The sequence below is a fragment of the Lissotriton vulgaris genome, chromosome 6, assembly GCF_964263255.1.
Source record: "Lissotriton vulgaris chromosome 6, aLisVul1.2, whole genome shotgun sequence".
In the NCBI taxonomy this organism is placed as follows: domain Eukaryota; kingdom Metazoa; phylum Chordata; class Amphibia; order Caudata; family Salamandridae; genus Lissotriton; species Lissotriton vulgaris.
Window position 1 is genome coordinate 1,672,037,557 of NC_141694.1, and position 23,478 is coordinate 1,672,061,034.

Genomic DNA, 23,478 nt, shown 5'->3' on the forward strand with positions numbered 1-23,478 from the left:
GTGGGGACACAGGTTCCACCAAAGCCGAAGAGCCTTCGGAGTCCCGTTTGTTCTTGAGAGGGATCTTAAAATGTTCCAACGCCGGCTCCGTTGTGATCTTCCTTTTGAGGAGCGACAGTTTTCCGGTGTTGGCGTCGATGAGTACCTCACGACGTTCCTCTTCAGCAAGGGGTTGGAGTCGGAGCTTCGACACCACCAAGGCCGCTTTAGGTGCCAACACCTCCTTCGAGGGTCCACTCTGTTTCTGCGCGAAGGCCTTTGGCGCCGACTTGGGAGGAAAGGTGAAACGGATAGGCGTCTGCTCCTTCGCAGGCTTAGGCGTGAGCTTCGGCGCCACAGTGTCCTTTCGAATCCGCTGCAAGGATTCCTCCACCTTCTTCGTCAAGGCCGGAGAGGGCTTGACCGGCTCGACATGCGCCTTCTTCGGGGCCTAGGCCCCCCCTGGCCACGCTCGTCGTCGCCCAGGCGCTTCTTCGGAGCCGACTTCGGGTCCACGACCCCTTTCGGAGCCGACTTCGGGTTCACGACCCCTTTCGGAGCCGACGCAGCCGCGTCGGACGATTTCGCCTTCGGTACCGACCCCGAGGACTTCGGGTCGGCCATCTTGGCGTGGCTCTTAGAGTCGGCCATTTTGGGTTCTTTGGAAGTTGACGCCTCCAGAACCTTCTTCACCAGAGCAACTTTCACTTTCGGTTTCGCATCCGAGGGTGCGTGACCAGTTGGCTTCACTTTCGTTTTCTTCGACGTAAGTGATGGTTCATAAGTGTCCGTGACCGGGCCCGGAGGCGGGGACGTAGGACTCATAGTTAGATCTTGGGTAAGGCCCGAAGGCGATCCCTCGACCTGGGCCGTAGGAGGGGTAATAACCCCAGAGTCTCGTTGGGGATGCTCCTCCTCTGAGCTATCACCCATAGTGGCAAAAGCCTGTTCGTCGTCCCCTACCTCGTCGGCGACTTCGTCAAAGTTCTCCGCACCTTCGTCATAGGTTTCACCTTCGGATGCGGGATTAGAGTCCGAACCTTGCACGTCGTCTTCTCCCTCGACAGATTCTTGGAAAATGTCGTCTGGTGGGGGCGCCGTAGCCGATAACTGAGCCTGGAGCCTATTAGCCCGGCGAATCTTTAAAGTCTTCTTGCTCCGGAACTTCGAACACGCCATACAGGTGTCTTCGCGGTGATCCGGCGACAAGCAGGTATTGCACACAGGGTGCACGTCGAGGTGTGAATATTTAGAGTTACACACCGGGCACTTCTTAAACGGAGTTCGCTCCATAGCAAGAATGTAGTGTAGGCCCGTCCGCGCCGAAGGCACGTGGAAGGGCAGCAAGAGATCGGAGCTGAGAGTCAGAAAGAAACCCGTACGCAACTATACCGACGCCCAGCCTAAAGACCTTTTGGTCTCGAGTAGAAGTTGAACAACTATCGGTTCCGACAGAGGGAACCGAAACACATCCGAACCCAATGGCGGAAAAAAACAATCTGGGGATGGAGGCGATGCCCATGCGCACTGTAGTCCAGGGGAGGAGCCACCTATCTCGTGATACTTCGAAGACTCTTCCAGGACAACAATGTGCAATCATCCGGACCCAACACTAGGTGGCGATCTATGCACAGATATGAATTCAGCAGCCCACATGCCTCGAACTGTACAAAATAGGATAGACCAAACAATTACCAGTGGTTGAGATTTATTTATTTATGAGATTTGTAGAGCGCGCAAATACCCGTGGGTGTCTTGGCGCAGACATTAAATCAAGCATTCCATTGATCACTTTTTTGTATACTTTAATGTGTCGCCCTAAGTGGGATGTATATGCCCAGTGCATCCCCCTGCAGACTGCTGCTGGAACCAAGCTATACCTGGCTGGTGAGTTCTAACTATGGAGAAACTGGTCCTGGGTGGCTTGTGTTCCGTTTCAGGGAAGGCTTGGCAGTTCCGGCTGGACTGTACCCATTGGAGCAGGGTCAAGACTAATTTCCATATGGTTGGGTCCGAGCTGAGGTGGCATCATGTGCAAAATACCTATGGACTGGGATGCGTCCCGGAGTAATTACCAGTGGCTGAGATAAATTTAGGCATTCCATCCATCGCTTTTGTGGGATTTTTTAAAAGTTTTTTTTTAGTTGTGTATACTTTAAGAAATCCACAAAAGGCACGAGAGGGTTGAAAGTAAAAATGTACACATCAGACATTAAGGAATGATAGCAATAGGGGACACCTCCATTCGGAGGCATTCTGACTGCACAGAGAATTGAAGTCTTTGCTACAATTTTTTTACTCCAGTCTATACATTTTATTTAAAAGCCAAACTAAATAAATCAACATATGTATGAAGGAAAACAGAACCCAAGAGTCCCCCGTACCTTCACACACACAGAAACCCCATCACCAGAACAGCAGGTATAGGTTATGTTTAAGCATCAATCACAGAGGGCTCAATCCACAGTCACATCTAGTTTCTACTAAGTGCTGTTGGAGTGTCCAGTTGAAAGCCTTCAGTTCAACTCAAACAGACAATTCACTTGGCATAGGGAAGCCTGGGAGTGTGCCAGAAATACGACTCCAAGCTGTGTCCTGGTACCTTCACAAAGTAGGGCAGGAGAGTGCTGGGCCGCTCCTCTCAGAGTCCCTGCAATCAGGCTCTACAGCTCTGCCCTCTTGTGTTCTTACCCGGACTTTCCTCTTTGACATTAAGCACTGAAGGACTTCCTTCTTCAAACCCTACTCTGCATCACTGAATCTATGTTTTTCTAACAGGATGGAAGAAAAACATTTCAGTTTCAGGGCACAAAGAACATGGATTAGCATGGATTATGAATTTGGTATATTCATATTTCCAAATACTATTTTCAAGTAACTTCAACTACATCCAATACCAAAATCTACAATGACCAAAAGTTTCACAAGCTCTACTGTCGAGCGACATACACACAGAGAGGTCTCACACGGAGAGCTAAAATGTTTCTACACAAGCAGAGGGGTAGTAGAAATCATTTCAAAGCAGAACAAACCACAAATATATGCATGCCCATTTTATACAGAATACGTTTGGAATAAAGTAAAAATAGCAGTCCCGGTCCCTGAGCTCGCCTACCGTGCCTTTGTCCTGAAGGCACATCATTAATGTGCAGACGTCTCCCGTCGATTGATGGTTAACCAGCATCACTGCTTCCTCTTCTGAAATCGCTTGAATATCATCTCCCCATTCAACGACTGCAACAAAACGAAAAACACAATGGCGCTCAGAGAGGAGTTTAAATGAGTCTTTCATGTCGCTCACACAAATTGGCATGATGTAGAGGGAAATGGGCGTAACGAGATTAGGCGTGCGATTTCCTCCTGAGTACAGGAAACCTGTTTATCCATTTAAAAAACAACAAGAACTGAATACAAATGTCAAAAAAACACGATCAGGCAGGACACTTACCCATTAGGTTTCTCAAATAGCTGTGAAGAACAGAGTATTTCCTGTTGATCATAATGAATGCACAACACAGCCTCTGAATCTAGGTTTCCAGTTTAAGGTTTGAGCCAGAGCATGCGTACACGAATCTTTAGATGTATGGTAAAATACCCCACACACAAGGTTTGCTGTACTGTAGGGTAGCTGCAGTTCTGGCAGTCGAACAGGTATGGATTAAGGGAGTACAAATACTACTGCAGATTGAGCACAGCTATTGTTTCCATTTGAAAACGGTCACTGTGTTCTCTTATCTATTTCATATTTCCTATTGCCCGGATTACACCCAGAGATTAGTTACAGGAGCACTTGACATCTAGATTACAGGACGGGGCATCTACAGGCACAAGCAGATAAATAACAAGGGATTATACTACCAGGTTTCTGTGGGGTACCATGTGGGTGCTGCAGGGATCTCTGTGTAAGGGTAAAATGGCCAATGTTGTTTTTTGTTTAGTGAAGCCTGTGTCTTCGTTACAAACAATTAGTTTATTGCCTGTAGGATGGATTTTGAGATATTTATATCAATTGCAATATTGTGGTGTATTTGGCTTTTTAAGAGATCAAATTAAACAAATCTTAATTCAATCCTTGGGTTGCTGTCAAGGGGGCTTATAAAGGGCTGTGTGTTTTGAATGAAGGTTTCTGTACTCCTTCCATTTTCTTTTCAGGGCGGTTGACTGGGTAGCTAGCACTTGTTTAGGGCTTCAATGGGCGAGACATACGAGACTGAAGCGAACTTTATTTTGAAATAGTGACTCTGGGTCTGGCACTTCCCTTGCTATGTGAGAGAATGTGTATAACTGGGTGCTAACCTGCTGGATCCATAGGACATCATAAGAAACCAGAGTTAATTTGAGGGAGCCTGATGCTGACACAATCCAGCTGTGGTGTTACTGCTTGGATGGCATTGTACTAAGTCTAGAGTATGAAAGAGGCTTTCCATCTTTCCAAGGAGAAAGAGTTAAATGTCACTTTCAAACCTTGGGGTATTGGCAGACAAGGGAAGCTTCATGGTGAATCTCAAATATCTAAATAAAGAGGCCATGGGACCCTCCAACCACTTTTTATTAGAAACATGTGGTACTCATGACTTAATCATCAGTCCTTTAAGATATACATTTTGATCATTTTTAGGTCGAGCTTAGAGTCAGCGTGCATGCGCTGGTCTGCAAGGCATGCTGTATTCCCTCTGTGAGGTTTGAACACGCTCACAAACGCCCACTACTTGCACCATGTTATTACGGAGGTGCGGTATTAGAATTATAAACCATCCTGTTACTACAGAGATGCTACATTTAAATTACAATGCACCCTGTTCCTATGGAGCATTAACCCCATATGCAGTTCTTCTGAGCTCCAGTCTTGGCATAGACATTCCTCCCGTAATGAATCAATCATGCATTTACCAGTGACTGTGTGCCTGGCATGCCATATCGGCCTCTTAGGTGCCACCATCATGTGACTATCGTGACCAGTAGCCGATATAGTGCAATGTGTAAGAAGTGACTGCTTTGGTGTGATAGGTATGAACTCACTGAAACCGTTGACAAAGCTGCAGTGCTTTAACACATCCTAATGAATGTGGCTTTGGCTAGCGGCACTTTATTTGCTGGTAATTTCAATGCTCAAAACTATCAATTCATGTATTGGAAGGCTTGACGGCTAAAAATTCTGTTCTGCCAGAAAGTGTCCTATTACAGGGCTTCTTGGCACCGATGCCACCCAATAAATTGAAGGGAAGTAAAAAAAAAAAAAAAACTGAAAAATTTACGTTTTCTTGTTCTGTCACTTTAATATGCTTTCTGATTTTTTTCGGTGTCCGGCACATGGAAAAAACAAGCATTGGCAAAGGCACGCAGTCTTGCTTACCTATACAAGCGAGACTGATTGGCATGCCAATGCTTTACAGTAGTCTGTCAAGATTGATGTAGTAGATTCACAATATTGCTGATGATTTTCTAGTGACCAGTAGGTGACAATGAAAGGTTGCAAACTGGTGTTCTTTAAACGAAGCTCTATATGCAATGCTGCTTTCAGAGCAGGAAGAAAGATGAATATACTAAGAGAAAAAAGAAAGCTCATGTGAGCGAGTCAAACACAGAAACAGAGGAATTCAACAAATATGAGCTAAGAAACATATTGACACAAACGCTGTACAATCTTGAGCAAGGATTGGCTCTGTTGAGTATCCAGACAGACAGCTGAAGCGGTCGGAAGCGAAACAGCAGAAAAAGTGTCTTAAATAGCAGTGTCACCTACTTTGATGTACTTCCCTCCTCACAAACAGCTCAGAGCCAATGTTTGCACTTCAAAGCCGCCACACTTTAACAGAATGCTCAATACATATGTGATATTTTGGCTCTTGTTAGCGTTAGCCAGTTAATTTCGTGACTCAAATGTTGTCTGTTCACACTGGAATTATTTCTAACAGTGTACCAATGAAAGCATTAGATGCACAGGAGGAGTAAAGTTCCATTCCTGAAGCATGAAGTAATTGCAAAGCCAGCAATTGCACATAGTGCAACAAAGTACCATAGTTCTGAACCTTCAAAAGAATATGACACACAAGTGGCACAAACCATGCTCAAATCCATACCAAATTACAAAACATAAAGAAACAACTCAAAGAAAAAGTCCGCGCATTTCAAGCTACATGGGAGAGCTACCCTGAGTTCATATTAAAAGTAGTTATCTGCAGGGAGACATGCCAGCAGATGCGGTAGGAGGTCTCTGTCCTAACAAAAGCATTTAATACTATGACTTCACAGACCCGAGTCACAGCCACAGCATAGGTAACCAGAGTCAGTCTTAAACAGCTTGTCTCTTCAGCACCAACAGAGACCCCACAAACACAGTCATGTATTGGTTACATAGTGCATGTGCCATTTCCTACAATCGTGGTTCAAATTAAAACTAAAAAAAGGGAGTCAATCTGACCATGTGACCGACCACAACAAAAAAGCCTGAGAGGGGGCTCCATGTATCAGCTTTGTAGAGCTAAAGACAGCAACTCTTTAGTTATGGTGGTGCAGTTCCGTTGTTTAAATAATATATACAGCATTATAGATGGATAGATGTATCTGCAAACTACAGAAAAGACTCCAGCGCATCCAGAACGCCTTAGCACGACTCATCCTGGACATCCCGCGCCGCAGCCACATCTCCACCCACCTGAGAGACCTGCACTGGCTCCCCGTCAACAAGAGGATCACGTTCAGACTCCTCACCCATGCACACAAGGCTCTCCACGACTTGGGCCCGAAGTACCTCAACAGCCGCCTCACTTTCTACACACCCACCCGCCAGTTCCGATCCGCCAGCCTCGCCCTCGCCTCCATCCCAAGAATTCAGAAATCCGCCGGAGGAACATCCTTCTCCTACCTGGCAACCAAGACTTGGAACTCCCTCCCCACTCACCTACGGCTGACCCAGGATCACCTCTACTTCAGGAAACTACTCAAGACCTGGCTGTTCGAGCAGTAGCGACCCCCCTCCCCACTCACCTACGGCTGACCCAGGATCACCTCTTCTTTAGGAAACTACTCAAGACCTGGCTGTTCGAGCAGTAGCGAACCCCCCCCCACCCCCCCTTAGCGCCTTGAGACCCTTACGGGTGAGTAGCGCGCTTTACAAATGTTGATTGATATACACACACACATATATATATATATATATATTTATATTAATTCCAAACAAGTTGCCTCTGCATTGAAAAGGTCACGCGACAGCGCACCACCATCCGGTATTGTCGAGCCTCGCTGCAGCCTGCCTCTCACCAGCCACACATTCTCCTCATGCTGCCGACGCGTTTCGAGGCCAATACGCCTCTTCTTCATGGGCTTTCAGGAAACAGGCATCGAGTGTTCACTTCATCCAGGTATCTTTTTATTTTTCAGTGACCTTTTTGTACCCCCTTTTGTACCGCTTTTGGCCGCCATAAGTGTGGCGGGGTATGCTCAGACGTGAGTCCCTTGCTCACTTTTCCACTGGATTCAAGCAAGCCAGGCTGAAGACGGCTGGAATGCCAGAAACCGGTCCTCGGAAGCTTGTTTCCGGTCCAGGGAAGACATGGCTTGGCAGGGCTGGACTGTTCCCATTAGGCACAGGGTCAGACTGATTTGCATATAGCCATGTCTGAACTGGGGTGGCAGAGTGGGCTAAAGAACGGTGATGGATTAAACCCAGATCTTTTGACTGGGTGTGAGTGTTTGATTGATTCAGATGCTCCGTCCATCACCACCCCCTTTTGTACCGTATTCTACATTTCATGGCAATTTGTATACAAATTGTTCAAGGATAGCAACACGTATAAGAGTCTCACAAAGAGTGTGGTTTCAATCCAAATTCCTATTCGAGTTTATGCATAAGTACAGACTAATGGACAGCTTTACAACATGCATGAGAGAAAGGAAAGATTCAGTTAACCTTTTAACACTTTTGTGGTTTGCTGTAAATTTGCAAAATTGTTTCAAAAATATGAAAAGGGGCATTAGCTTCAAGTTGATAGTTTGGGTCGCGAATCAGATTGAGGACAAACATTAAAAGCACTGAATTGATCAATATACAGAAAAAATCCCTGAGTCAAAGGCGAGATTCAACATCCTGAGAAGCATGTGACCAGAACTCTACAGTTGATTGGCTTACAGATAAGTTATTCTGACTGGCTAAGCAGCTGATATTGGTTCAGTGCATCCTCATGAGGTTTGTGAACGGGCTGTACCCATTTTAAACCTTGTTTTGACCAATGGGAATAGGGTGCGACTACCCCACATCCCATATACAGGGGAGCTTAATATCCACCTGCACATGGAGTTAAGGGGGGTGGCCAAAGAGAGGCTGACAGCAGTTCAGGTATCCAACGATACGCGAGCCCAAAAATTACCCTATCCCTCAACAGGGTATGAGGAAAAAATACAAGAGCTGCAGGAGGCCGAAGACACCTCTCGACAACAGGAAGAATACTTCTATGAGGATGTGATGAGGAAAAACGTGAGGATGAAAAACAAATACTGATATGACGTAGAGGCCCAGAGGTTTAAAAAAAAAAAAAAAGCTCTTTGGGGCCTGAGAAAGAAACGTTAAAAAGTATTAAAACCCGTTATTTTCCAGCCATGTGTGCTACGTAAAACCAAATAAAAAAAATATGCTGGGCTCGGCACAGCATGCAGAGTTAAATAAATAAAAATAAAAACATGCACATCACCACAGGTCATTACAAGATGCCCTATGAAGTTAGCCTAAAGCTATTGACTTCACAGAAATATCCAATAAAATGTGTGGCACTGCACCCTAGCTGCTGGATCCAGATGGACATCATGTAAAGGGCTATGACACAGTACTAGATGTCCAAAACACATACAGTAAGGGGGACCCGTGGGCCGTTTAATGACCAGCTCCGAATACAAGCCCAACTAACAGTATTCACAACAGAGTATCAGAGGGTCAGTAATAAGACAGGCTAGTTAAAGAAGACAGAACAGGTGTAGCGCTCCCACTGTCCATATGATTACGGGGCAAAAGCAAAAAATTTTTTTATATATATATATAACTCTATGCCAGATCAAGATCAGTATCTGGTCTCTGGCTCCCATCAGTCACCACTCGGAACCGCCCTTCATCATTTGGGGCCCCGAGGACCAACACTGTACCAGATCTTGGTATATTAACAGAAAGAAAGGATCTTTCTGTTAGTCTGTATGTGTTGGTGTTATGGTTGAAACCATATGTGTTGGTGAAGTAACTGATAGGGTTGGAGAGAAATCTAATGTGCAGTGCAAGAAAAAACCAGGAAAAGAATGAGGGTGAATAAAATTGGTTTAAGGAGCAAAAAGTAATTTAATGGGGTATAACTCCTAGCACCAATGTTAAAAATAGCTCAGACAGGGTGAATTTATAACCTGTCTAGTGGTGTGACATGGTCGACATGTTTCAGCAAACCTGGCTATTAGCCTTGCTTTCTTCAGGACCTATTAATTACAGCTACTGCAAACAAAGAAACCCAACGTGACAAATAAGTAAAAAGTTAAAAGGCAGTGTAGGAACGACACAGAAAAGTCACCTGAACCTCCAGGTAGTGTCTGTTTCAGACCTCTTCATACACTCAGCGGTGGGCTGGTTGGTAAGAAGTATACACCTCACCTCGCCTGGCTGCGGCTCAGGACTGGTGAAGCACCGCTCTGTCCGTCGGTACTTCCTCGCGGCATCTGTGCCAGACTTTTTACTACACCTGTTCTGTCTTCTTTAACTAGCCTGTCTTATTACTGACCCTCTGATACTCTGTTGTGAATACAGTACTAGATGTCCCTGTGGGGTCAGCTGCAAAAGACAGCAGTACCACGACCCATTACTAGAAGTCCACAATGAGACTGCAAACCATTTCTTACTTCAAAAGGACATACAGTAATGGCTCATAATTAGGGATCCCGGTTTTATGGTATTTATTTTTTCAGCATTTCCGTCTGTATATATCCATGCTGACTTTTTTCCTCATTTTTACTGTATTTATCCATTGTATCTTGGGTTTTCAGTATAAATGAAGCTACAATGGGCATTTTTCGACATTTATTCAAATGATAAATGTATACTCGCATTTATATATCCAAAAGGTTTCAGCAGTATACAGTGCAATAGTATCATCAGAAAACACTTGCAATGTAGAATAGCATAAATAACAGCAGAGCTGCATTCATTACGCTTAATTAAGAAATCTATTGCTTTTTTCATCTCCTCTATCTCTCAATCTGTACACCTGCTGACCTGGCACTCATGATTGACAACACAAAAAAATAATTTAAAGAAGGTCTTTTTTCCGTATTTTAAAATAAATACAGACAGGAAAATAAATAGTTTTCAGTCTGAATTTTATCTGTAAAAATCAGCATAAAACGAAAACTGGGAGCCCTACTCATAATACCATACCGATATTTTCACATTTACTATCCAATTAAATCCATAAGTTTACATTTATCTATCAAGTGGCATTAATTACAATTTAGAATTTCAACCTTCAAACAAACTAAAAGGATTTAAGAAGAAAGACCTTGACAGCACGGGCAGGAGTGAACCAAGAGAATAATTATATGTTTGGTATCTTCACTGCATAGAGCTGTGTGGGCATGACAATGCCAAACAGGAGCGCGGAGGCTATGAACCGGCTTTGGAACAAAACCTGAATGAAAGTCATGGCCTGTGGGGTCTTCTGGGAGAGGAGGGAGATCAAGAAACATTGCATTGATGAAGTCATGACTTCTGCTCAAACTTCCTTGGACACAGCCAAAGGCTGTGCTTGACATGTTCTGTGGGCTGGTAAAAGCCCTAACCAAAGCCATGGCATAAGCCGAGAGCTCGCTGGGTATGGCTGTTCAATGGTAAGATCAGGTGCTACCAAGAGCAGGGCCTGTGCGCAGAGCTCTCTATACCCAGCCAATGAAAAGCTCAAGGAGCGGAAGGATATGGATGTCATCCATGATAAGGTGACTTGTAGTTGTTAATGTAATTTGAGAGGTTGTGTGAGATTAATAGGAACATTTATGAACAGTGTATTGGCAAAACTTAAGGTTCAAACAGTGATGGACGCAAATCCTGGAGGTGATATAAAACACTGGTTATTACTTTGAGCACTTTCTAAATCATCAATCATACGCAAATCAGTTATAGCCCCACCCCAAAATAGGAGAGCCCAAACTGATCGGGAACACAAGCAACTTAGCCAAATTTCAACTTTATTGGTCAGGACCTATGCTGCCCTGCACATACCTACATAAGTTAGGGTGTCTCAAGACCGTGGGTACTCGCAAACATTTTCCTGGGGGCCAAAAGTTTTACCTTTAGTGTGATCAAGGCCCGCATTGTTGGCAGGAGGGGGTGGAGGGTATAAAGTGGGCATCTGGGAAGCAAAGTGTGTACATATACAGGCTGAAGTAAGAAAGCATGGGATCAATTTCAGCTTTCCCACGTGACCAAATTGTGTGATCCTCGAAAGGACATCGAAATACACGGCTTCAGGATGCGCACTGCCTGAAACCTTCTCTTGCATTTTATTTGCTAAACTATAATGTCATCCATCTATTATAGGAACCCACTGATGATAAATATAGCAGCTGACTTGCCTCTTAGTCCACTATTTGCAGTGTTGCCAGGATGGAGGGAATCATGTATGTTTCTAAATTCATCGGATCACTTTAAAGAAAAGAAAAAATCTCAATGCACTGATATAATGTAATGTAATAGGGCAAAACAATTCTGCATGTTCATGAAATGCACTTTTTTAAATTTTGCAGAGATTGTCATTTTTACAGCCACACCAAAAATTAAGATGCATCTACATTTAAATAGTGAACCACACCTTAACTGCTTCCTTGAACTTCAGTTAAGCTGTAAATAAATGTGAGCCCCTTTATTTAAAATATTTCTCGAGGATTGTGTCGAGTCCAGAAACAGTGCTGCTGTTGACCAGGGAGACCAATGTAAAGGTCAGGGGGGAGCATCCTCCCCCGCTCACCCCCACCCCGGCCGTACTTTGAATATCACTTCGACCGAAATACGCCAAGCACATCCCAGCCCAAAAGAATGCCTAGAAGTGGCTCAAACTGCAGTACGCATAATTACAACCTACTGTCTGCTTTTATTTGAGAAGATTCTATAACGGTACTTAATAGACGGCAGTGACTGGGATACGAAGGCCGATGAGCCGAGTCAACCGACACGAACAGGTGCATTGATACTAAAAAGGTAGTTCAGTTGTGAGGTTAGCTGACTGACTAGTAACGGCGCGGAAGGATACGCAGATGGTTTAAGTAACGGCGCGGAAGGGTACGCAGAGGATTTCGGGACCTGAGGTGTCTGGACTGTGTCGGGGCTGCTCCGCCGCTCAGTTACGGGTTTCCTGCAGGGATCGCATTTCGTTTCTCCCGAGTACTGTACTTTTGAACTTCAGAAGAGCTGATACAGTGGAATTCTGTCCTCATCTGTAGTTTCGCAGTTCTTATGACTCATGGCCTCTGCTTACAACTGAAATGTGGGAGAAGGACGGATTCATCATCACGCACGAGGTTCACCTCAAGGTCATACTGCGAGTTCAAGATACAGCGGCCGCAGCAGAGGTCAATGCATGCCACACGTCACGGCAGAGGCAGAGCACACCCATAAAAGGAGATCGAAATCGGAAATGTTTGAGCGTTTTAATAAATGCAACTTCAGAATAACAAAACGTTTTAAAAAAAAAAAATCACTGTTACTAAACTAAGTCTGATCAAAGCCACGGTTCATACCTTCCCAACATTAAAGACAGGCAGGGTATGCATGCAGTTTAGGCAAAACGTTAAGCAACAACGTATCCACGGGTATTAATGGAGTTTTCATTGAATTATCAACAGTTACCTATTTTTTCTGTAAAAAAAGCTGAACTCTTAATACAAGTGTGGCTGTCTCTCTAGAAACGAAAATGGGTTACAAAAGTAGCGAGGGTAAGTAGTATTAGGCATAGGGCTCTAATATTTTAAAAACAAGTTACGCTTTTTGACATATTAAACAAGCCAATAAAATGTGTACTCGCATCACCATTAATGTGCGACTTTCAAACGATTTAAATATTTTCCCCCCCATGTAGGTCATAAGAAATATTATCCCAACAGATATCTGGTGACCCTGGCCAGCTCTACGCAGCTCTGTCCTTTTTTAGGGTTCACCTATAGACAACTTTAGGTTGAAATAACTTTTGTACTATATGCGTACAAACACAATAAATTCGTTTTTGCGAGAAAGTAGAACAGCAAAAAAAAAAAAGAAAAATGGCTAGTGTGCGTGCACATACATTTGGACACAGGGACAGCCATCTTTCCATGGTTGTTGACATAGATGGTGACAAAGACAAATAAGTATTGACAATGCCAATAACTTTGTGCACTGGTGTCAAATGCCAGACCTAAGGGTTCACCATTGCTAGTTACTCTAACATTTCCAGGGACCACGTCTGTAGCATCGTGCTACAAATAAAGACAGACACTGTTGGATGTTTGACCGGAGCTTTATTGCATGCTTCCAGTGTCTTCTCTGTCCCTACTCTAACTGTCCTCTTCCTGTGTCCACTCCTCCTCTTCCTCTAGTCCCCTAGCTCCGCCCACACCCAGCTACTAGACTGCACTCCAACATTACATCTCCCCCCTTGTTAACAAAATGAACTTAGCGTCTAACATATTTAGAGTTCCTGGGTCAGCCATACAAGTCCGCGGGCTGTTCGCTTGCGATATATGGACGTATCTCAGTTTGCGTTGTGGGGGCTTCTGCCTCCTCGACGAGAGCATCTTTTATTACGAGAGTACATCTTTGCACTTGCGCGACTTCTCGTGTGATGTGCATATGTTCAGATTCATGATGTTTGTTTCTCAACTTCTGAGTGATCCACTCACCTTCAGTGTCTGAGGTGCCTATGGAGAGCTCAGTTTGATATCGGCAGTCTGTCCTCCTTTGTGACTCTTGCTCACGTGACGCTCGGCCTCTTTTCCGAGGGGATGTTATTCTGGTTCCCTTCCGAGTGTCTGCATGTATTTTTACTTCCTTTTGCCTTGTCAGGTCAAGAACAACACTGTCTTCCTGTTTAGAGTCTGGGATGCCAGCCGGTGGGATATGAAATGTGGAGGTCATCTTGGTATGGCTTGGAGATTGATTTGCTGTCTCGGGTTGTCTCTCCCACTCCTGCTTGCTCCTAGAACAGGTAAACCCTGGAACCGGCTGTTGTGTGTTTCGTTCTCATCCGATGATGACTCGTCTCTCCTGACATGTCCGGCTTCCTTTGCAGATCGACTGGTTGGTCCGTATTTATTTGGGTGCTAATGGCCACGATGTCGGGTTTCCTTTTATAGGACCAGGACCAGGACCTTCGAGTCAACCTCGCTGCCCCTATCCGGGGTGACGGTGTAGTATTTGTGTCGCGCTGCACCTGTGATCGATATGACAGGTTGTCTGGTGGAGTGATCGAGTGTGCATTGACGTTGGTGTGAGACGCGTCGCTCTTGACGGGAAGAGTGTCCCTTGGTTCTCTGATGTGTTCGGGTGCTTGGCGCCATGGCCGTTGTCGGGACCACGACTCAGTCGACTCAAAGGATCGGACCGAAATGCTATCAGAATCAGAGGGGTTCTCTGTCACTTCCCTCTGAGAATGTTCCTTTGAGAATGTTGCGCGTGGCCGTTGTCGGGACCACGACTCTGCCAACTCAAAGGATCGGACCGACGTGCTTTCTGAATCAGAGGGGTTCTCCGTCAGTTCCCTCTGTGAGTGTTCCTTTGAGAATGTCTTAACAGGTGGTCTTCGGAACCGGGTAGTCCGTGACGAGCTGCTTTTCACCTCGGAATTGTCTTTGAAATGCTTCTCCGTGTGTCTTTGTTGGAACATCTTCAATGTGGTCTCATTTGGGAGGTTGTTTGATGATTCCGTGCTTGTTCCTTGTGCTTGATCCCAAGCTTTTGCCTCTTCGTCCCTCTCGCCTGAGGTTAACCATTTCCGCTCTGTTTCTTCGTTGTCGCGGGGTCCATGGATGCATGGATTTTTTTTGCTTGTTGTTGTTGTGAGGGACCAGTCCGTCTTGTGCGATCTGGTTCTCCTTCCCGATTGTTTGGTGCTCTAATATCTCTGATCTGATGGTGGTGTGTTCTCCTGCCAGCTGTTTCCTCGGACTCCTCTTCACTCCTTGGCGATTGATGTTCCGGCGTCGATGTCCGGTGTTGACCATTGCGGCCCCTTCTTCTATGGTTTGTCTTTCTCCCCCACTTGTTGTGCAGAATGCCATCTTGTCCAGGAGTGCAATCTGTCCCACTGGACGCTCCCTCCTCGTCAGAGTAGCGTGTGTCATACTTTGAATGACTCCTTGAGGGACTCCTGGGGGATGAATAACTCCTGGGAGTTGTTATTCGGATGGTTGACTCTGAGTAATCTGACTGAGTACTCCTTGTCACTTTCCTTGTCACTGTGTCTCTCCCGTTGTCTTTTCGCTGGTCTGCCTTCTCTCTCTCTCAGTTTGTGTTTGTTGGATTTCTGGGTTCTCTCATCCCAGGTATCTCGAAGTTTTGCACTCAGGTGCACATCCATCGATTTGTCTCTTGCTTGGACTTGCATTCCAATTTCGGCTTTCTTGATAATTACCTTTAGCGACCAATGCCCTCTCAGTATTTTGTGCTTTGTTTCAGGGTTTTCACAGCCTTCAATTATTCGGAGCCGAACAGCATCCTCATTTGTAAACGTGTTGAAATGGCAGCCTTGTACCAGATTTTGCAACCGAGTGATGAAATGTGGCAATGGTTCGCCTGGTTCCTGCCGTGCTGTGTTGAAGACCATGCGATTATGATCCACATCTGCCTGTGCATTGAGATGGGCACAGAGCTCCTCTTGGAGTCTATTATAGATGTCCGCTTCTTCTTTGGAAAATGTTCTAATTGGGCATCGGCCCCCAGGACCCACCAGATGGAGGAGTAGCACCAGACATTTTCTTTCTCTTTGCTCACTGTTGGCTTTCAAGAAATTGTCCAATGCTTCCAGCCACCAGTGCCGTTTGAGACCCTTGATCCAATCGTCAATCTTATTATTATTATTATTATGTGCTTATATAGCGCCAGAATCGACCCCCGAAGGGGTATCTCTGCGCTTGCCTTGGGAACCCGTCCTGGTTTTTCCCTGTGAGATAGCCCCTACAGGGCATCCCCAAGGTGAAAGCCAGGCATCCCGCCGCAGGGGGCCGTTGTGGAGATTTAGCAAGCTTAATGCCCAGAGTTGCAGAGTGTGAACCCATGATTAGGTCAGGCACCGAAGCGAGAATTATCGAGTCCGTGGACATTTGAGCTCTACACCCTGCCGCGTCGGGAATCGAACCCTGGTCCCGGGTCAGACCTCTGCTTCAGGGTCTGCCTGCTCTAACCAGTGAGCCACACTTCTCCTCCATCTGCGCCGCTGGGGGCGATACTTCAATGTGTGGAGTGAAACATTGAGCTACGTCTCCTCCCGCCATAAGAGAAGAAGGTTTTGATCTGTCGTAGACGCGGGGCATTGTGCTGTTCACTTTTCTTCGGGTTTTCCTTTCGACTGTTGCAAATTCTCCAGTCACATTATCGATGAGATAGCCTAGTGTTTGTTGTGCTCGTTTCGGGTTTCAGTTGCTTCTGCTTGTGTTTTAGCTTGAGCTTGATTGTCAGTTCTTCCTTCAGTTCATTAGTGTTTGGTCACCATTGCACCCTTGAATTTATCCATGGTTAGTGACAATGTTGGGTTTCACTTGCTTGTTGTGTGTGTTCAGTGGCTACTTCACACTTGCATTGGCTCGTGCTCGTTGCTGATTCCGTTGTAATTATTTATGCGTTGTCTTTATTTATGTTTGCTTGTTGCTTCTTTTATTTTATAGACACGTGTTACTTCATTACATTCGCCACTGCGCATTCGCTTGCGTTTCTCACTGTTCGCGTTTCCACCCGTGCTGACATTTGTTTTGTCAATGCTTGTTTGTTAAGTCACTCTTGTGGTTGCTCTTGCTTGTTAGTTGATTCACTCTCGTGTTTGCATGTGCTTATTCTGTTTTGGTTGCCAAGACTTGTTCATTGTTGTCCACGCGCCGTTATCCACGCTTATTTATTTGCCTTACCAATGCCTACTTCTTTGCATTTACCAGTGCTTGTTTATTTGCACATACCAAGGCTCGTTGACTTGCACGTACCAATGCTTGTTTATTTGCATGCACCACTGCTTGTTTATTTGCATGTACCAATGCTTGCTTGCCCTCGCCAATGTTTGCTTGGTCTTTGTCAATGCTTGTTTATTTGCATATACCAATGTTTGTTTATTTGCTCCTATCAATGCTTGTTGGTTCTTCGCCAATGCTTGTTTGGCCTTCGCCAATGCTTGTTCAGCCTTCGCCACAATTTATCCAATGCTTCTTGATCTTCTTTTGCCAATGCTTGTTTCTTTGTTCGTGCCAGTTTGTTCACTTTTGCCAATGCTTGATTTCTTGACGTTGCCTGACCTCAAGATGGCCGCCTTCCCACCTCACAAGGGGATGTCTCTAACAGCCTGACTCTAAGATGGCCCCCATTTTGGAAATCTCGCCCTCCACGAGATTTGATGCCATTCACTATCCAGGCTCACACGTTCCCTCGGCACTCACCGGCAGCCGATTTCTTCATGCAGCTCACCCTCAGCAACTCCCCAGACGCTCCTCGGGCACCGGAGCAGCCAGACACGATCAGAGTGAGCTCCCGATTTCACTTTGTGATGCGCATGCGATGTCCCACGCATCGGGGTGAGCTTTTCTTCCGTTTGGCGCGAACAGCGCTCTTGCTTCTGGGCACACCCACGGGGCTTCCGCAGTGCCCCAGGCGCCTTCTTGTAACCAGGGTATTAGGCAGGATCGGGGTGGGCTCCCGATTTCTCATTACTTTTAAGTTTCCGCTTTTCTTCGCCAGCAGCGTGCCAAACCTCACGCATCGGGCGTGAGGTTTTCCGACCTCGGATCTCCCTCGGGCTCCGCTTTCAGCGCTCTCAGCAGCGCTTGGCAGGTGATCTTCGTGGGGCAACGTCCTCCACGCTGGGGCACTTTTCTCTTCTCTTTGGGGCTTGGCAGAGTCGGGGTGGGCTCCCGACTTCTGCTAGTGCAGCGCTCACTAGTTTTTGCACGCTTCCCGCGTGAGTCGCGTTTTGGCGCGAAGGGTGTCTCTTCTTCGAGCGTTTTAACGCTCGGTGCCTCGGCTCCCTCTTGGATCACTCTCAACTGCTGGGGGAATAGGGTCACCTGCTGCCAGCTTCTCTCTCTGGGGCAGCTCCATACAGCGGCGGTCTCTTCTTCTCGGCGCCGCCTGGGACAGGGCACTCTTGTGGGGTTCTGTGGGCTAGGTTCATGCCCATCCCACCCTCGTCGCCAGTTGTAGCATCGTGCTACAAATAAAGACAGACACTGTTGGATGTTTGACCGGAGCTTTTATTGCATGCTTCCAGTGTCTTCCCTGTCCCTACTCTAACTGTCCTCTTCCTGTGTCCACTCCTCCTCTTCCTCTAGTCCCCTAGCTCCGCCCACACCCAGCTACTAGACTGCACTCCAACATTACAACGTCGTTCATATTTTTCCCAATTCTTGTCTTCTGTTTTCAAAAAGGTTAAAAGTTTGGAAGCATGTGCAAAAATATACATTTCTGAATGACATTTAAAGATCGTGCTTAGCTGTGAGGGAAAATTAGTTGTCCTTGGGCCGTCATAGTAGCGTTGTTATCTGGAATGCCACTTGTCAATTCATCAGCAGAAGATGTAATGGGATGTCAGACGATAAAGCATAACTTGCAACGCCTGTATTTTTAAACTGAATGTCAAACAGGAATTCGTACAAATTAAAAAGTATTCTTTACTTTAACTAGTGGTGTAACAAAAAAGTCTGCTGTAAAGATGAATTACTCAATAAAGGCGAACCTGCTTGTTAAGTCCTCGCGAACAGATTCCAAACATCGGATCATGGATTCAGAAAAGGTTTCCCTAGTTAAATCTAACACATCTCCCCACATTCTGGACGACTTGCATGCAATTGACGTGTGGATACAAAAGTCGGAGTTTTACTGCTCCCAACATGCTCGGCCTGGAAGCCTTTTGTAAGGAGCAGTGCCCTGCACTCTAGGAAGCTCCAGAATCAATTAATTGCATTTGTATCACTCATATGGCACATACAATGTACTAAAAATAACGTTACTCCTCGAAATATTTTTAAATTTCAATACATTTGTATTTAATTTGAAAACAAATGCATCCAGTACACCCCGAGTTCTACCTACTAACCTATTCCCTGCCACCACAATTACAAACATAAACCAACATCTCCCCTCCCTTCAGCCCCTTTTTGTAGCTGACCACCAGCTAGAACGATCTATTGTTCTATGCAGTACTTTTAGCCTCTCAAGGCACGTGACCTAGATGTCTGACAAATAGGTTTGAGGAAAGGTGATCTCAGCTGCCAAAGAACAACAAAGAGCTGAGCCAAGACTGATCTCCTCCTACCTCTTGCATGGCAAGGTGGCCAAAAAGCAATGGACTGGACTGCGTCCAGATTGTGGGATTACTTCACCTATTCCATCCATTCTTCAATGTTTTAATGTGAAATGCCCTAAATGCGATGGGATATGCCGAGATTGACATTCCTGTGCTCAGGCTGCATCTCACTGGCGATGCCCAAATGCTGAACCCAAAAGTGATCTGCTTGGAGTGGCATAGTGGGCAAACAAAATGGACTGGTTGTTAGCCCCAAGAAAAACCCCGTGCTGAGACTAATTCAAGCATTTCACTCATCACGTTTCCGTTCTCTTTCCCACATCTCTCAAATTCATTCTAGGTTGAATGACAGTTTTTCATAACAAGCTAAAACAACAAAAAAGTTTCAATGGTTGAGCAGAGAACTAGGAAAAGGCATGCACTAATCAAACCCTGTGAAGATCAGTGCTTCAGAGATATATTTGGAGACGGTATACACCTGTTACAAAGCAACTTTTACAACTACCTACTGTTACAACGCAACTTTTACAACGCATACCATTACAACGCATTGGGAATAAGTATAATTTACTATCCAACACCTTCCCTAGTGTCCACGGGGACTGGAGTTAGAATAGTAAATTATACTTACCACTATCCAGCACCTCAAAGCGCTATGCGTTGTAATGGTATGCGTTGTAATGGTCGCGTTGTAACAGTAGGTAGTCGTAATGGTATGCGTTGTAACATGGTACATCCTTTGGACACCAGTAACATTTCAACCAGAATACATGATGTTCAAAATAATGATTGAAATCAGAGCAAGTGGCTCTAAGATCAGTCAGGGAAGGAAAGTGGCAGAAAAGAAACTGTCAGCGTGGTGAAAGGCTGAGCGACAATCTGGGCCTCATTCACAAAACGTTTTCTGCACCAAAGTATGCGCAATCTTAGTAAAATTCCAAACTCTCACGATTTGTGGAGTTTTAGACCTGAAATTCGACAGTCTGCTTCCTTGGTTGACTTCTCTGCGCGGGTAACTCTGCAGGGCCACCTCTGTAAACTCCATTTAAACTATTTTTCTTTTCCGGTGCAAACTCATGTGAATGTCCATGAAGTGATAACAGTATGGAAGCACTCATGTTCTCTGTGGCGCCCCCACAACTGAAGCATATGGAAAACTGCTGATCAAAAGGCATGAACTAATGTGGCTGAAGGTGGGAATTAAAACAAACAATTGAAGTTTTGGGGAACAGGATTTTTGACAATGAAAAGTGTTTTTTTTTTGTTTTTTTCCACAAAGGCTAGTGAGGTTTTGTGGGAAAGGGAATGAATTCTACAACCTCCCACGGAGGAGTTAAAAGACACTTCGAACTGCTCACTTAAACAAGCATTGGAAATGCAATAGGTCTCGCATTAGAAAAGTTGGAGCTATTGGTCTTGTAAATGACAAATATTTTATTTATATGTTGGTTTTTAAAATAGCTAAATGGATAGCTTTGTCATTTACAATGCCAATAGTTATAACTTTCGCGAATGTGACACCTATAGCATTTGGAATGCAACATGTTTTGTATTTACTTGACTTAGATGGCAGCTCTGGTCGTTAGGCCACATCTCTAGAGAGCACGAGAGTGCAGCAGGGCAGAGAAGCAAAGAGAGGGAGCAGAGAGTGCAGCAAGGAAGAGAAGCACGGAGAGGGAGCCCAAGAGTGAAGCAAGGGTGAGATGCACGGACAGGGAGCCTGAGAGTGCAGCAGGGGACAGAAGCATGGAGAGGGAGACAGAGTGTATCAGGGGCGAGAAGTATGGACAGGGAGCCCAAGAGCGAAGCAAGAGAGAGAAGCAGGAGAGGGAGTCTGAGATTATAGAAAGGGAGAGAGTTGAGTATAGAAAGGGAGAAGATGAGTTTGGGAGAGAGGCATGAGAGGTGGAAGGCAGAGCAATGGAGATAGACCTGGGAAAGGAGTAACCATGGGGGAGATGAAGATGAGAACAACAGTGGTGTTGACTAATGCCGAAATGGTATAAATGATGCTGTGTTAGTGCTCATTGACAATCGTGTGTACCTTGAGGAGAGATGGGAGAGGGGAGGGGAGAGAAGGGAGAGTGAGGAAAGAGGGGAGAAAGGGAGGAGAGTGTGGAGAGAGGGTAGAGGAGAGAGAAGGAAGAGTGTGGAGAGAGATGGGAGATGGTAGAGGGGAGGGGAGAGTGAGGAGAGGGGGAAGAGAGAGAGGAGAGGGGGAAGAGAGAGAGGAGAGAGGGGAGAGTGGTGAGAGGGTGGAGAGTGGTGAGAGGGTGGAGAGTGGTGAGAGGGAGGAGAGTGGTGAGAGGGAGGAGAGTGGTGAGAGGGAGGAGAGTGGTGAGAGGGAGGGTAGAGTGGGGATACAGGGGGAGGGGAGAGTGAGGAGTGAGGGGAAAAAGAGAAGGGAAGGGAGAGTGATGGTGAGAGGGGAGAGTGGTGAGAGTGCATACTGGTGAGGTGGGATGAGAGAAGATAGTTGGTATAGGGGAGAGTGGTGAGGGGAGAGTGGTGAGAGGGGAGAGTGGTGAGAGGGTAGAGTGGTGAGAGGGATGAGAGGGCAGAGTGGTGAGAGGGCAGAGTGGTGAGAGGGCAGAGTGATGAGGAGAGGGGAGAGTGGAGAGTGTTGAGGAGAGGGGAGAGTGGTGAGGAGAGGGGAGAGTGGTGAGGAGAGGGGAGAGTGGTGGTGAGATGAGAGTGGTGGTGAGAGGGGAGAGTGGTGGTGAGAGCGGTGGGGAGAGGGGAGAGCGGTGGGGAGAGTGGTGAGGAGAGTAGTGTTGAGAGGGGAGAGTGGTGTGAAGGGGGAGAGTGGTGAGAGGGGAGGAGAGAGTCTGGCCTGGAGAGAGTGAGGAGAGGGGTGAGTGAGGAGAGGGGAGAGAGGCGAGAGAGGGGTGAGTGAGGAGAGAGAGAGGAGTCGGAGAGGGAGTGTAGTGGTGAGTGGTGAGAGGGGAGATGGGGGAGAGGGGTGGGTGAGGAGAGGGGTGAGTGAGGAGAGGGGAGAGAGGAGTGAGTGAGGAGAGAGTGGGATTTGAGAGAGGGAGGGGAGAGTGGGGAGAGGGGAGAGGCGAGGGGAGAAAGGGGAGAGAATGAGGGGTGAGTGAGAAGAGAGGGGGGAGGGGAGGTTGAGGAGAGAGGGAAGATGGGAGGGGGAGAGTTATTTTTCACTTTTCAAAAAGCGTTTAAAAAAAATCTCTCAACCTTTTTTTATTTGCACCTTTCTAACCAGTCCTTGGTTCGAGGGCAGCTAAGGTATGCACTTCCTGGAGACAAGCATATGATTTATGAGGTATTTGTGCTTGACTTGATAGCCATGTTATTGTGTCTTTTATCAGTTGCTGGAAACTTCCCTGTTATGGAGCCCCCATGTTTGTCCGGCATGAAAGGGAGTTTAACCATCTTCCCAGTGCCTTGCCAAAGCCTTCCCGGTGTAAGCTCCACATAGGCAGCGTAGAATTTTCTTTGTGCCTTCATATTTAATGCCCGTGCAACAAACAAGAAACTTTAAAAAGCAAGTGGGAAGGGGAGCTGCGATGCGCAGCGAGGCAGTTGGGTTCCCGGAAGAGACACAGCTAGGAGGGTGAAGGGCACAAATCCACTCCTGCACTGGCGAGAGCTGTGAGAAAATGCGCGGCTGCCATTTGAAAAGATAAAACACAGCAGGCACCCGGTTGATGAAAGGAAACATGCTGTGTGCTGGGCAACAGATGGCTGACAAGTTGATGCTGTGCACGCTCAAGCGCATTGACCTCCAGCAGATGGCACTCTTGTATTTGTTTTGAAATGTTATCAAACATCTTGCTCTACTTTTCTTATTCCTGGTATCACAAGAGCCAAAAGTGAAAGTTACATTATGCTAATTATTTGGGTTGGCGGAGTAGCTGGGGCTTGGGGCAGTAGGTGTGGTAAATGCTGAAGTAATTGATAGCTGTGCTGCAAAATGTCCCTAGAATATTTTTTCAGATGTTGGCTTCTATGATATAGGCGAAACAAATTGCATTTACCAGTGCTTGTTTCG

At 46.1% G+C, this 23,478-nt stretch overlaps 1 protein-coding gene across 1 annotated transcript in view; it reads right to left on the bottom strand.

The window, feature by feature from the left end:
- The window catches only part of LPGAT1 (lysophosphatidylglycerol acyltransferase 1), a 552,601-nt gene that overhangs the window by 302,136 nt on the left and 226,987 nt on the right, over window positions 1-23,478 (bottom strand). The window contains exon 3 of the mRNA XM_086927846.1: window positions 3,095-3,213. Coding sequence (XP_086783972.1) covers window positions 3,095-3,213 — 119 coding nt within the window. The remainder of the gene's footprint in view (window positions 1-3,094; window positions 3,214-23,478) is intronic.